At 37.7% G+C, this 12274-nt stretch overlaps 1 protein-coding gene across 1 annotated transcript in view; it reads left to right on the top strand.

The window, feature by feature from the left end:
* MED27 (mediator complex subunit 27) overlaps positions 1–12274 on the top strand; it is a 243898-nt gene that overhangs the window by 2366 nt on the left and 229258 nt on the right. The window contains exon 2 of the mRNA XM_072632774.1: positions 2467–2611. Coding sequence (XP_072488875.1) covers positions 2467–2611 — 145 coding nt within the window. The remainder of the gene's footprint in view (positions 1–2466; positions 2612–12274) is intronic.

The raw sequence follows: 12274 nt of genomic DNA, 5'->3' as shown, positions 1-12274 counted from the left end.
AGAGGTTGGTGTGTGGGGAAGGAAATAAGCATTGATATAATTTATTGATATCATTTATACCATATAACAAGCACTGTACTAAGTGTTTTACAAATATTATTTCATTTGGTCCTCACATCAACCCAGTGAGGCAGGCACTATTATTATCTCCATTTTACAGTAGAGGAAATTGAGGCAAACAAAGACTTAACCCAGGGTCACACAGCCAGCAAGGGCTAGATTTGAACTCAGGTCTTTCTGATTCCAGGTCTAGCACTCTGAATGAGGGTCAGGGCAGGTTATAAAGAACTTTAAAAGCCAAATAGAGGATTTTATATTTGATTCTGGAGGTAATAGGGCATTATATTGGAGGTGGTGGTGACAAAGTCAGATCTGAGCTGTAGGAAGAATTTTGACAGTTGAGTTGAAGGATGGACTGGAATAGAGAGAGTATTGAGGTAGGGAGACCAATCAGCAGGCTGCAAAAGGCCAGATGTGAAAGGATGAGGACTTACTCCAGGATTGTGGCAATGTCACAGGAAAGAGGGGGGTGTATTTAAGAGATGTTGTAAAGGTAGAATCAATAGGACTTGGCAGTGGATTTGATGGGGGAAGGGAAGGGTAGAGGATTATACCTTATTTATCAGTCTGGTGACTGGGTGACTGGGAGATTGGTGGTGCCTAAGTTAGAGAGAAAGGAGGGTTTGAGGGGAAAGATGTTCAGTTTTGGACATGTTGAATTGAGGTGCCCTTGGGACATCCAGTTTAAGGTGTCCAGTAGGCAGTTAGAGAGGTTATAAGAGAGGTTTGATGATTATCAAATCCAAGAAGTTCATTTTTCCTTTAAATGGAAATTTAGAAAAGTCATTAAATTCTTCATTTGTGTGGACACATTACTGATTGAAGTGCTTTTAAATTTTCTCTTTTTAGGAATAACACCTGAATCAAAAAACCTTGTTGTAAATTCTGTCCACATAGGGTATCATGTATGCCCTTACCTCTGGGTGTTGTACCCAACAAAATGTAAATTTTGATCCCTGAAACTTTTATTTCCTTTGGGACCAAGACCTAAAACCATATCATTCTGATTGTCATTGATTGGCCAACAATAGGTCGCAGGCTAGGGTCCACTTGGTCATAGTGTGTGCCCTGATTGGCTCAGAGTGGATATAAGTAGCAGTTTCTGTTTTGACCAGAAACCCTGAAAGTCTTTGTCTCCCAGATTGATGGGTTTTTTTTTTTGACTAGGTAAAGAGGCCATTCTCTGCCTCATTTCTTACCTAGTCTTAATCACTGAATGGGCATTGCCTTAGTCATACTGAGACTTATTAGTTTAAAAAGTTTAAAAGGCCAAGGTCTCCCACTGCATCCAGGGTCATCTCCAGTTGTCCTGATCTCACCGCTGTACCTAGGTGACTCTGGAGGAGAAAGTGAGGCTGGTGACTTTGCACAGCCCTCTCTCACTTATATCCAATTCCCTTACATATCATGGCATTACCTCCCTTAAGTCCTGGTCCTCTTGAAGAACAAAGGACAAACAACCTTTGTGTAAACTAATTTCCATTGATATGTTATTTTGATTGTCCTAAACCTTTATAACCTCTCCAAACCCATTTATTTCTGTTCTAAGAAATCATGAGATAACACATTAGTATTTATCCTTGACTATAGTGGATCCATTCTGGAATTTAAATATAATTTGGTGTAAATGATTTTCTTTGGTTTTTAAAACTTTAATTAAGAATTCTTTTTATTAATACTTTAAGAAAATATTGATCTTATTTTCCAATTCCACAATCTTTACCTTCCCCCTTCAGATTATCTCTTTAAGAAAATACTGATCTTATTTTCCAATTCCACATTCTTCACCTTCTCCCTTCAGATTATCTCTTATAGCAAAGAAGTATAGTTAGGCAAAACGTCCCTCTATCCATGTATGACCTTGTATTCAGTCAGTCAACAAGCATTTATTAAGTACTGACTATGAGCTAGCCACATGCCTCATACTACACCTGCAGTATCCCACCTGTCTATCCAGAGAGGAAGGAGGCACATTTCGCCCTCAGGTCCCTGGAGTTAAAGATTAGTTATTGCATTGATGGCGTTGTGGTACAGTGAAAGAGTGCTGGATTTGGCATCAGAGGCATCTGGGTTCAAATCCTGACTATGCAGTTATATAACTTTTGGCAAATTATTTAATTTCTTCCCTAAGACTAAGATTTCTCATCTGTAAAAGAGGAGGTTGGAAAAGTTAACTTCTTCCACCTTTAAATCTTTTATTCTATGACACCTTTAAATGTTGTTTTTCTTTATATTTTTGGGATATGAGGTGAAATATCAGAATTTAATGATTCGGAGCATTTTTTTTCCTAGAATGGTAGATCACCCATATTTATTTTTCAGGAAACTCTTTGCTCGTATCTTTTGACTGCTCACATATTGGGAAATGGTTTGATAATTTATTTTTCTTCCTTTCATTTTTTTTAGTGAACTGGAGCGCCTGAGTAACTTGGTAGGCAAGCCGTCTGAGAACCACCCTCTCCATAACAGCGGATTGTTAAGCCTAGATCCTGTTCAGGACAAGACTCCTCTCTATAGCCAGCTTCTTCAAGCATATAAGTGGTCGAATAAGGTAAAAGAAAAACTTCCTATATGTATCACACTTATCAGTATTCCTAGTATTATCTTTTGATGGAGAATGTGAAATATGCTACATTAACTTTTTGATTCAGCATAGAACCATAGAATTGTATAACATATCAATTAGCTTTTTTTTAAACTACAAACATTTATTTAGCACCTACTGTGTGCAATGTATGGTGATGAGTAGGGCTACAGAATAGAAAACAACAAAGTCCTATCCCTTGAGGAGATTACAATATAATATGAGTGGGTAGGAGTGACTATGACATTTATACAAATAAATATGATACAAAGCCAGAATGAAGTAGGAGCAAAAAGGAAATCTAGACAAAACTATAAGAAAATAAAAATCTTTATTTACTGATAATGTCTAACTTCTGTTTTTAAAGTTTCAGAACATCCCTAAAAGTAATATTGTATTACATTGAGATTGAAAATTATCATAGTCACTTTAATGAAAAATAATATTTTTAGTCTGTATGTTATGTAGTTCACATGTTTATTTATTTTGAGTTTTCTTCTGGTAATAGAGGTTCTTCTCTAGAATGTCACTCTAGCACACTTATAGCACAGTTCTCTTTATGGCAGGTCAGTCTTTTTTAAAAAATTAAATATTTATTTTATCATTCATTTTTAAGAATTTTGAGTTCCATATTCTGTCCCTTTCTCCTGCCCCTTCTCCGCCAACTAAGAAGGCAAGCAGTATGAGGTCATGTTGCTTGTGAAATCATGCAAAACCTATTTCCATATCAGTCATGTTGCAAAAAGAAAAAAAACCCCAAAAACCAAAGACCAAGAAGCTTTTAAAAAGCATGAAAGAAAGTGAAAAAAGTGTGTTTTGGTCTGTACTCAGAGTTCGTCAGATCTCTCTGAAGTTGAATAGCATAATTCATCTTGGGTCCTTTGGAATTGTCTTGGATCATTGTCTTGAACAGACTACCTCATCGATCATTGTCATAATGTTGCCATTACTGTATACAGTGTTCTGGTTCTGCTCATTTTACTTTGCATTAATTCATAAACTTTTTCCTAGGTTTTTCTGCTTGGCATTTCTTGTAGCATAGTAGTATTCTATCACAATCATATCACAACTTATTCAGCCATTTCCCACTCGATAGATATCCTCCCCATTTCCAGTTCTTTATATGTCAGGTCAGTCTTGGATCAGTTTGAGAGGGATGATATAGTTCTACTGAGAGGACTTTGATGTGTCAGCAGTCGGTAAATTTTTATTAAGCCCTTATTATGTAGCAAGCACTGGAAAATGCCAGTCCCTGACCCCAAGGAGTCTAGTCTAATGGAGGAAGACAGTACACAATAAGAAGCTAAAAAGGGGCTTGGTGTAGTAGGTATTGTCCTTGGAGGAATTGTGGAGTAGTACAGCCAGGTGACAAATGAGATATCTGAGCTGAGCGCTTTCACTGAAATGGAGGTTTGGAAGTCGTGGACCCATCCTCCATTTAGAGAGACTTGAGGGTAGTGATGGGGTGAACTCCCAAGGCTGATGAGATCTTGCAGGATGATGAGGTCATCCCAGTAATGAGCACAGAGGAGAGAAGCCCCAGACAAGTGCAGCCAGGTGAGAAATATGTGCTTAGGAGTTAGTCTTGTGGTATAGATCATAGTAAAGCAATGACAGGGGACTGAGGGTACTTTTAAAATAACAGAAAGGTCCAAGAAAGAAACACAGTGCTAACAACCTGCTTTTAGGCTTGAGAAGATGTTTTGGTTTTCTCCAGAATCATGTTTATTGTATAGGACTTAAATTCAAGATGAAGAAATGATTTAGGTAGTCTTAGAAAAACAGAACTGCTTCTAGGAGAAGCTGTAGCTAGGACAGGTTTGGAGGTGGCTGGAACCAGAGGAATTCCTTTTGGCTTTAACTTGGTAGTGAGTTCTTTTTTTCCCTTTCTTTTCTTTCTCTTTCCTGCAGTTCCCCATTTGTGTGGGAGGCTAGTTGTATCTTGGCTTCTTCTGGTTGCAGTGTTTCTTCTTGGAATTTCTCTGTCTGATATTAGTTCATAGGATCATAGGATTTAGAGCTAGAAGATAACTTAGAAATCATTTAGTCTAATTCCATGTGAGTTATTATTACAGGTGAGGAAACTGAGGCCCATAAAAGTTAAGGCACTTCTTCTAGATTATACGGGTAAGTTAATATTAGAGCTGAGATTCAAACCCTGATTTTAAATCCATTGTTCTTATCTCAGAGCTGGACAGAACCTTAGAGATTATTTGGTATAGCTCCCTCATTTGACATTTGAGAAAATTAAGGCCTCAATGGGCTAAGTGATTTACCCAAGTTCACACAGATAAGTGAGAGGACCTCCACAGCGAACCATTGTTCCACTGTACCAGTCCATTGTTCTTTGCTAGCTATGTGGCTTTAGGCAAGTCACTTAACTTTTCTGGGCTTAGTTTATAAAATCTCTGCATTCTCAAATGAGAGAGTTGAATGAAATGATTTGCAAGGTCCTTTCTAGTTCTAAAATTTTGTGACTTTCTGGGTCAGTCGATCAAAAAACACTACATGCCAGGCACTGTGCTAAGCACTGAGGATACAAAGAAAGGCAAAAACAGGCCCTTGCCTTCAAGGAGCTCACATTCTACTGGGGGAGACAACAAGCTAACAACTTTGTAGTTGTTAAATTACAAACAACTGTGAAGTTTAGATGCAGTGAAAGGGCTGCACTTGAGGACCTAGAGGACCACATGTGGCCTCAAGGCTACAGGTTCCCCACCCGTTTTAGAATATGCTGCTATACAGAAGAATATTGTACAAAGCAACAGCAACATTGTGCAGTGATTGACTATGATAAACTTAGCTCTTCTCAGCAATACAATGATCTAACAATTCCAAAAGACTCATGATGGAAAATGCTATCCGTATCCAGAGAGAGAACTATGAAGTCTGAGTGCTGATCGAAGCATACTTACTGTTTTTACTTTTTTTCTCGTGTTTTCCTCTTTTGTTCTGATTCTTCTTTCACAGCATGTCCAATGTGGAAATATGTTTAACATGTACTATACATGTATAACCTATATCAGATTGCTTGCTGTCTTATGCAGGAGGGAGGGAGAGAAATTTGGAATTCAAAATTTTATAAAAATAAATGTTGAAAACTATCTTTACGTGTAATTGGAAGAATTACTATTAAGGAAAAGAAAGAATATATTGGTATACAAAATTTATATAATGGTTGATGTACAAATTGTTACCACTACAGCCAGGGTTGATGAATTTTGATTGGTCAGGAGGAAAGTGATTTACGTACTGGTGCTAACAATGGGCCGAGACTTACAGTCCTGCAATCAGCCTAACCAAAAACAAGGTCAACAAATAATCACCAGGAAAGCAAAGCATTGAGGACAAAGATGCTGCCTTAGACAGGCAGCCTTCTGTGACTGCCTTTTAGATTCCCATTTCCTTTTTAAGATTATCCTTGATGTTCACTTTAATTCAGTTTTACAGGTTTTAAAGTGAGAGCATTTAGGGCAGTAGGTATGCAGGTGATTTATCCCAGGCCTCATATTTCATTGGTAGGGCTCTCTCAAGTTCAGAATTTTTAGACCCTACTGATTGTGGGACTCTAGATATAAAAGGCATGTACATTGATGTTTCACTTGGCTAAAGTTGGTTATGGCAGAAGGGGGAAGACTTTCTGGGATAATTTGGCACCCAATGGAGAGACTATTACTAGCAAAGCAAAAAACTCTGCCATCACATTGAAACTGTTACATTTAAGTCTTTTCCTATAATTTGAGGACAAGCTAAAGATGGAATGGCTTACAAAATCCAAGAATAATTAGAGATACTTCTGTAGAGTGCAAGAAGATACTTTAAAAAAAAAACTTGATAAATTTTGTTCTTTCTCCCATTAGAATTTAAGGCACATGGAAGCTGTTTTTTGCCTTTCTTTTTATCCTCTGTCCTTAGCACAGTACTGAGCACTTAGTAATTGTTTGATTAGTTGATTTTCATACATCTTGAAGACCCTCCAGTTAAATCACCTCAACCATCTAAAATAAAAAGTGAGCAAGAATTAGGTGATAGCAAACCTACATTTTTTAATAGCTTTTCTTATTTTTTGAAGAAAGGAAGGGTATATGCTTTAGAAGTTGGTACAAATGTCTTAGCATGTTTTTCATCTGAATTCTGTTATTTAAAGTTGTTGTCTTCTACAAAATTGTAGGAAGGAAGGAAACAAACATTTATTAAGTGAGTTTATCTCAACAACCCAGGGAGGTGGTACTGTTTTTATCCCCATTTTACCATTGAGGAAACTGAAGGGAACAGAGATTAAGTGACTTCCCCAGGGTCACATAACTAGTAAATGTCTGAGGCTGGATTTGAACTCAGGTTTTCCTACCTCAGTTGTTGTAATGGTATGTTGCTCTTTTTGTTTTGCTTTCCTTACCGTGAAGGGGTGGTGTGTAGTGATTAAAACTTGGACTGAGAAATTGGACTCTTCCACCAAGTCACTGTGTGATCTAGACCTAGCACCTCTTCTGTAAAATGAGGGGCCTGAACTTAGTGACCCTGTGATCCTTTCTAGGTGAATCTATGATCATGTGAAGTACTATGTGAATAGAAGTTATTAACTTTTCATTACTCATACAAGCCTTCCTATATTTCTTTAGATCCTTTGTCTCATATATTACAGTAATATTCCGTTCATATGCCACCATTTGTCCGGCCATTCTCTAATCATTAGATTTTGTTACTATTTTTTTTTGTAATTACAAATAGCGCGGAGAGTCAGCAGTAATGGTTGGAATGTTGGGCTAATAGGATGACTTGGATTCATGTCCCACCTCTGACACATACAGCTGTGTGACAGCTAAGCCGATCTCTAAATATAAATTGCAGAACTGCTGCTAATCTGTTTTGGTGCGGGCAGTTTTCTTGTTTCCTACACCAGTGAAATCCCAAGTCTAGACCAATGGCCAAACAATTAGCACTGCTCTGGATACTTTGATACAAAAAAGTCTTCCTGTTGTCAAGTTAGCTGCTCTACCGCATGGTATATTATTTTAAAGTATTTTAAAGGCAAAAAAGAGAAAAAAAAACTCATGGTAACTGATCAGCATATTGAAAAAGTCTGAAAATATGTTCACCGTGCAATACTTGTGGACCTCTTACCTCTCCAAAGGGATAGGTAGGATTGTCCACTAATATCTCTTATTTTGAGCTATGCTTGCTCTTTATAATTTTGCACCATTCACTTTGTGTGTGTGTCCCTTCTTTACGTCATTGTAGTCATTGTGTATTTTGTTTTCCTCACTCAGATTATTTCATTCTGCATAGATTCATGTAGATCATTTCATATTCCTCTGTATCACATTCTTTATTTCTTAAGGTTTATTTATTTATTTTTAGTTTTCAACATTCACTTCCACAAAATTTTGAGTTCCAGATTTTCTCCCCATCTCTCTACAACCTCCACCCCAAAATGCCATGCATTCTGATTACCCTTTCCCCAAATCTGCCCTTCTTTCTATCACACCCATTCCTTCCCTTATCCCCATCTTCTCTCTTGTCTTGTAGGGCAAGATAAATTTCTATACCCCATTACCTGTATTTCTTATTTCTCGAGTTGCATGCAACAACAATCCTCAACATTCATTCCTAAAACTTTGAGTTGCAACTTCTCTCCCTTCTTCACTCTCCACTCATCCCCACTGAGAAGGCAAGCAATTCAATATAGGCTATATATGTGTAGTTTTGCAAATGACTTCCATAATAGTCATGTTGTATAAGACTAACTATATTTCCCTCCATCCTATCCTGCCCCCCATTTATTCTATTCTTTCTTTTGATCTTGTCCCTCCTTAAAAATGTTTACTTCTGATTACTCCCTCCTTCCATTTGCCTTCCCCTCTGTCATCCCCCTACCCTATTTCTCCCCTTCTCTCCTACTTTCCTGTAGTGTAAGATAGATTTTCATACCAAATTGAGTGTGCATGTTATTCTTTTCTTAAACCAGATGTGATGAGAGTAAGCTTTACTTTTTCCCTCTCACCTTCCCCCTTTTCCCCTCCATTAAAAAGCTTTTTCTTGCCTCTTTTATGAGAGATAATTTGCCCCATTCCATTTGTCTTTCTCCTCCCAATATATTCCTGTCTCACCCCTTAATTTTATTTTTTTAGATATCATCCCTTCCTATTCAACTCACCCTGTGCTCTCTGTCTATATGTGTGTGTGTGTGTGTGTGTGTGTGTGTGTGTGTGTGTGTGTGTGTATAATCCCTCCAACTACCCAAATACTGAGAAAAATTTCAAGAGTTACAAATATTATCTTTCCATGTAGGAATGTAGACAATTCAGTTTTAGTAAGCCCCTTATGATTTCTCTTTCCTGTTTACCTTTTCATACTTCTCTTGATTCTTGTGTTTGAAAGTCAGATTTTCTATTCAGCTCTGGTCTTTTCATCAAGAATGCTTGAAAGTCCTCTATTTCATTGAATGACCATTTTTTCACTTGAAGTATTATACTCAGTTTTACTGGGTAGGTGATTCTTGGTTTTAATCCTGGTTCCTTTGACTTCTGGAATATCATATTTCAAACCCTTCAACCCCTTAATGTAGAAGCTGCTAGATCTTGTGTTATCCTGATTGTATTTCCACAATACTCAAATTGTTTCTTTGTAGCTGCTTGCAATATTTTCTCCTTGACCTAGGAACTCTGGAATCTGGCTACAATATTCCTAGGAGTTTCTCCTTTCAGATCTCTTTCAGGAGGTGATTGGTGGATTCTTTCTATATCTCTTTTGCCCTCTGGTTCTAGAATATCAGGGCAGTTTTCCTTGATAATTTCACGAAAGATGAGGTCTAGGCTCTTTTTTGCTCATGGCTGTCAGGTAGTCCCATAATTTTTAAATTGTCTCTCCTGGATCTGTTTTCCAGGTCAGTTGTTTTTCCAATGAGATATTTCACATTATCTTCAGTTTTTTCATTCTTTTGGTTTTGTTTTGTAATTTCTTGGTTTCTCATGGAGTCATTGGCTTCCATCTGCTCTATTCTAATTTTTAAAGAACTATTTTCTTCAGTGACCTTTTGAACCTCCTTTTCCATTTGGCTGACTCTGCTTTTTAAAGCATTCTTCTGCTCGTTGACTTTTTGGACCTCTTTTGCCAATTGAATTAGTCTATTTTTAAAGGTGTTATTTTCTTTAGCATTTTTTGGGGGTCTCCTTTAGCAAGCTGTTGACTTGCTTTTCTTTTTTTTCTTGCATCTCTCTCATTTCTCTTCCCAATTTTTCCTCCACCTCTCTTACTTGATTTTCAGAATCCTTTTTGAGCTCTTCCATGGCGTGTGACCATTGCATATTTATTTTGGAGGTTTTGGATGCAGAAGCCTTGACTTTTATGTCTTCATCTGATGGTAAGCATTGTTCTTCCTCATCTGAAAGGATGAAAGAAAATACCTGTTCACCAAGAAAGTAACCTTCTATAGTCTTATTTTTTTCCCCTTTTTTTTGGCATTTTCCCATCCAGTTACTTGACTTTTGAGTCCTTTGTCAGGAGGGGGTGATACTCTGGGGACCTGTAAATTCTCAGTTCCTCCAAGGTGGCACAATCAAGGGAGAGGAGTTTACTCCTCTCCTGGTCTGCACTCTGGTCTGGGAGCTACCAAAGCTTTTCTGCCCAGGATCTGCAAGTAAAATTCCCATTCCAGAGCCTCCACCAGCTCCACCATGCCAACCAGCACTCTTCCTCACTCCAGGGCAACCACTCAGGACTGAGACCCAGATTAGTGACTTAATTCCCCCAGGGGCTTTAGGCCGAGGGTTCCAAAATGGACGCTGCTGCAGCCACTGCCTAAGTCCGGGGCTAGGGGAAGACCCTGCTCCCTTCTCACCCAGGTGAAAAATCTTTCTCACTGACCTTTGAAGATGTCTTTGGCGTTTGTGGGTTGAGGGATCTGAGAACCGCAGCCACTGCCAGGGCCTGTTCCGGTCCTGTTCCTGCCAGTGCGTGTGGCCAAGGCTGGAGTGGGCTCCATGGGCTGGGCTCCGCTCCGTGCCGCATATGATAGGCCTTTCTTGTCAGCCTCCAGGCTACGTTGGGCTGGAAATCTCTTGCACTCTGTCGTTTTGTGGCTTCTGCTGCTCTAAAATTTGTTTAGAGTCATTTTTTACAGGTATTTTATGGGCTGTGGGGGAAGAGCTAGGGTAGGTGCATCTTTCTACTCTGCCGTCTTGGCTCTGCCCATATTCCTTATTTCTTATAGCATAGTAATGTTCCATTATGTTCATGTACCACAGTTAGTTTAACCGTTCCCCAATTGATGGAGAATTTGTTTTAAATTCTTTGATGTCACAAAAAGGGCTATTATAAACAATTTGGTGCATGTAGGGATTTTCTTTTTATGCAAGCCTTCCTGGAGTATAAACACAGTAATAGAATCTCTGGTTCAAAGGTTATAGACATTTTAGTCAATTTATTTACACAATTTGAAATTGCTTTCCAAAACAATTGTACCAAATCACAGTAGTACCAATGATTTATTAGTGTATCTATCTTCTCACAACCCCTCTAACATTGCTGTTTCCACCTTTTGTCCACTTTGCCAATTTGCAGGGTGCGAGTTGAAACCTCAGGGTTATTTTGATTTGCATTTCTCTTATGATTAGTTATTTGGAGAGTTCTTTCTTATGGTTGTTAATAGTTTGCCTTTCTTCTTTTGAGAATTATTTGTTCATATTCTTTGACCACTTATCAATTGGGGAATGGCTTTTGGTCGTGTATACATTTGTTAATTATTTATATATCTTGGAAATCAAATTCTTATCAGAGAAATTTAATACAAAGACTTTTTTTCCCACTCTGTTCTTTTCATTCTTATCTTAGGTGCATTAATTTGTTTATGCAGAAGCTTTTTAGTGTCATTTGATGCAAGTTAAGTATTTTTTCTAATTTTATAATTGTCTCTATCCCTTGTTTAACAATATAGCTATCCATAGCTGTGAGAATTGTGATCTGCTTCTTTTCTAATTATTTTTTAGTATGGTCTAAGGTCATGTATCCATTTAGAATGTACTATAGACTATGACAGGGGCAGGGAACCTGTGACCTTGGGGCCACATATTAGGAGTTGATTTAAGTCCAGTTCTTGCAAGATGACTCTCTGGTTCTCCTAGAAGTTTTGTACAAATTGGGAGTTTCTTCCTAAGTAATTTCTGCTTTCTGTTTTATTGAACTGATGTTTAATGTGTTCCATTGCTTCTTATGTTCGCTTATTTAGTCTCTTCCCTTGATCTACCTCTTAATTTTTTAATCCTCTACAAGAACTCATTTTAAGGTCTGAAATGCTATTTCCCCTTTGTCATTTCTTCATTTACCTTAATATTCTTGATCTTTTATTTTTCCAAATTAATTTTTTTTATTATTTTTTAATATTTAACAATCACTGCCATACAATTGAGATTTTATCCCCCCCACACCTACCTCCCACTACCCCTCTCCCTCCCCACGACTGCATACAATTCTGTATAGATTCTACATATACTTTCCTATTGAGTATATTTTCACTGTAGTCATGCTATGTAGTCAGACTAAAATAAATGAAAGAAATCGTATAACAAATCAGAACATGATACACAAACACATACACATACACAAACATGATCTGCTACATTTTGTGAGTGACTT

The sequence above is a fragment of the Notamacropus eugenii genome, chromosome 1, assembly GCF_028372415.1.
Source record: "Notamacropus eugenii isolate mMacEug1 chromosome 1, mMacEug1.pri_v2, whole genome shotgun sequence".
Lineage (NCBI taxonomy): Eukaryota > Metazoa > Chordata > Mammalia > Diprotodontia > Macropodidae > Notamacropus > Notamacropus eugenii.
Note: the sequence above shows the minus strand (reverse complement) of the source record. Positions and strands in the feature narration are given on the sequence as shown.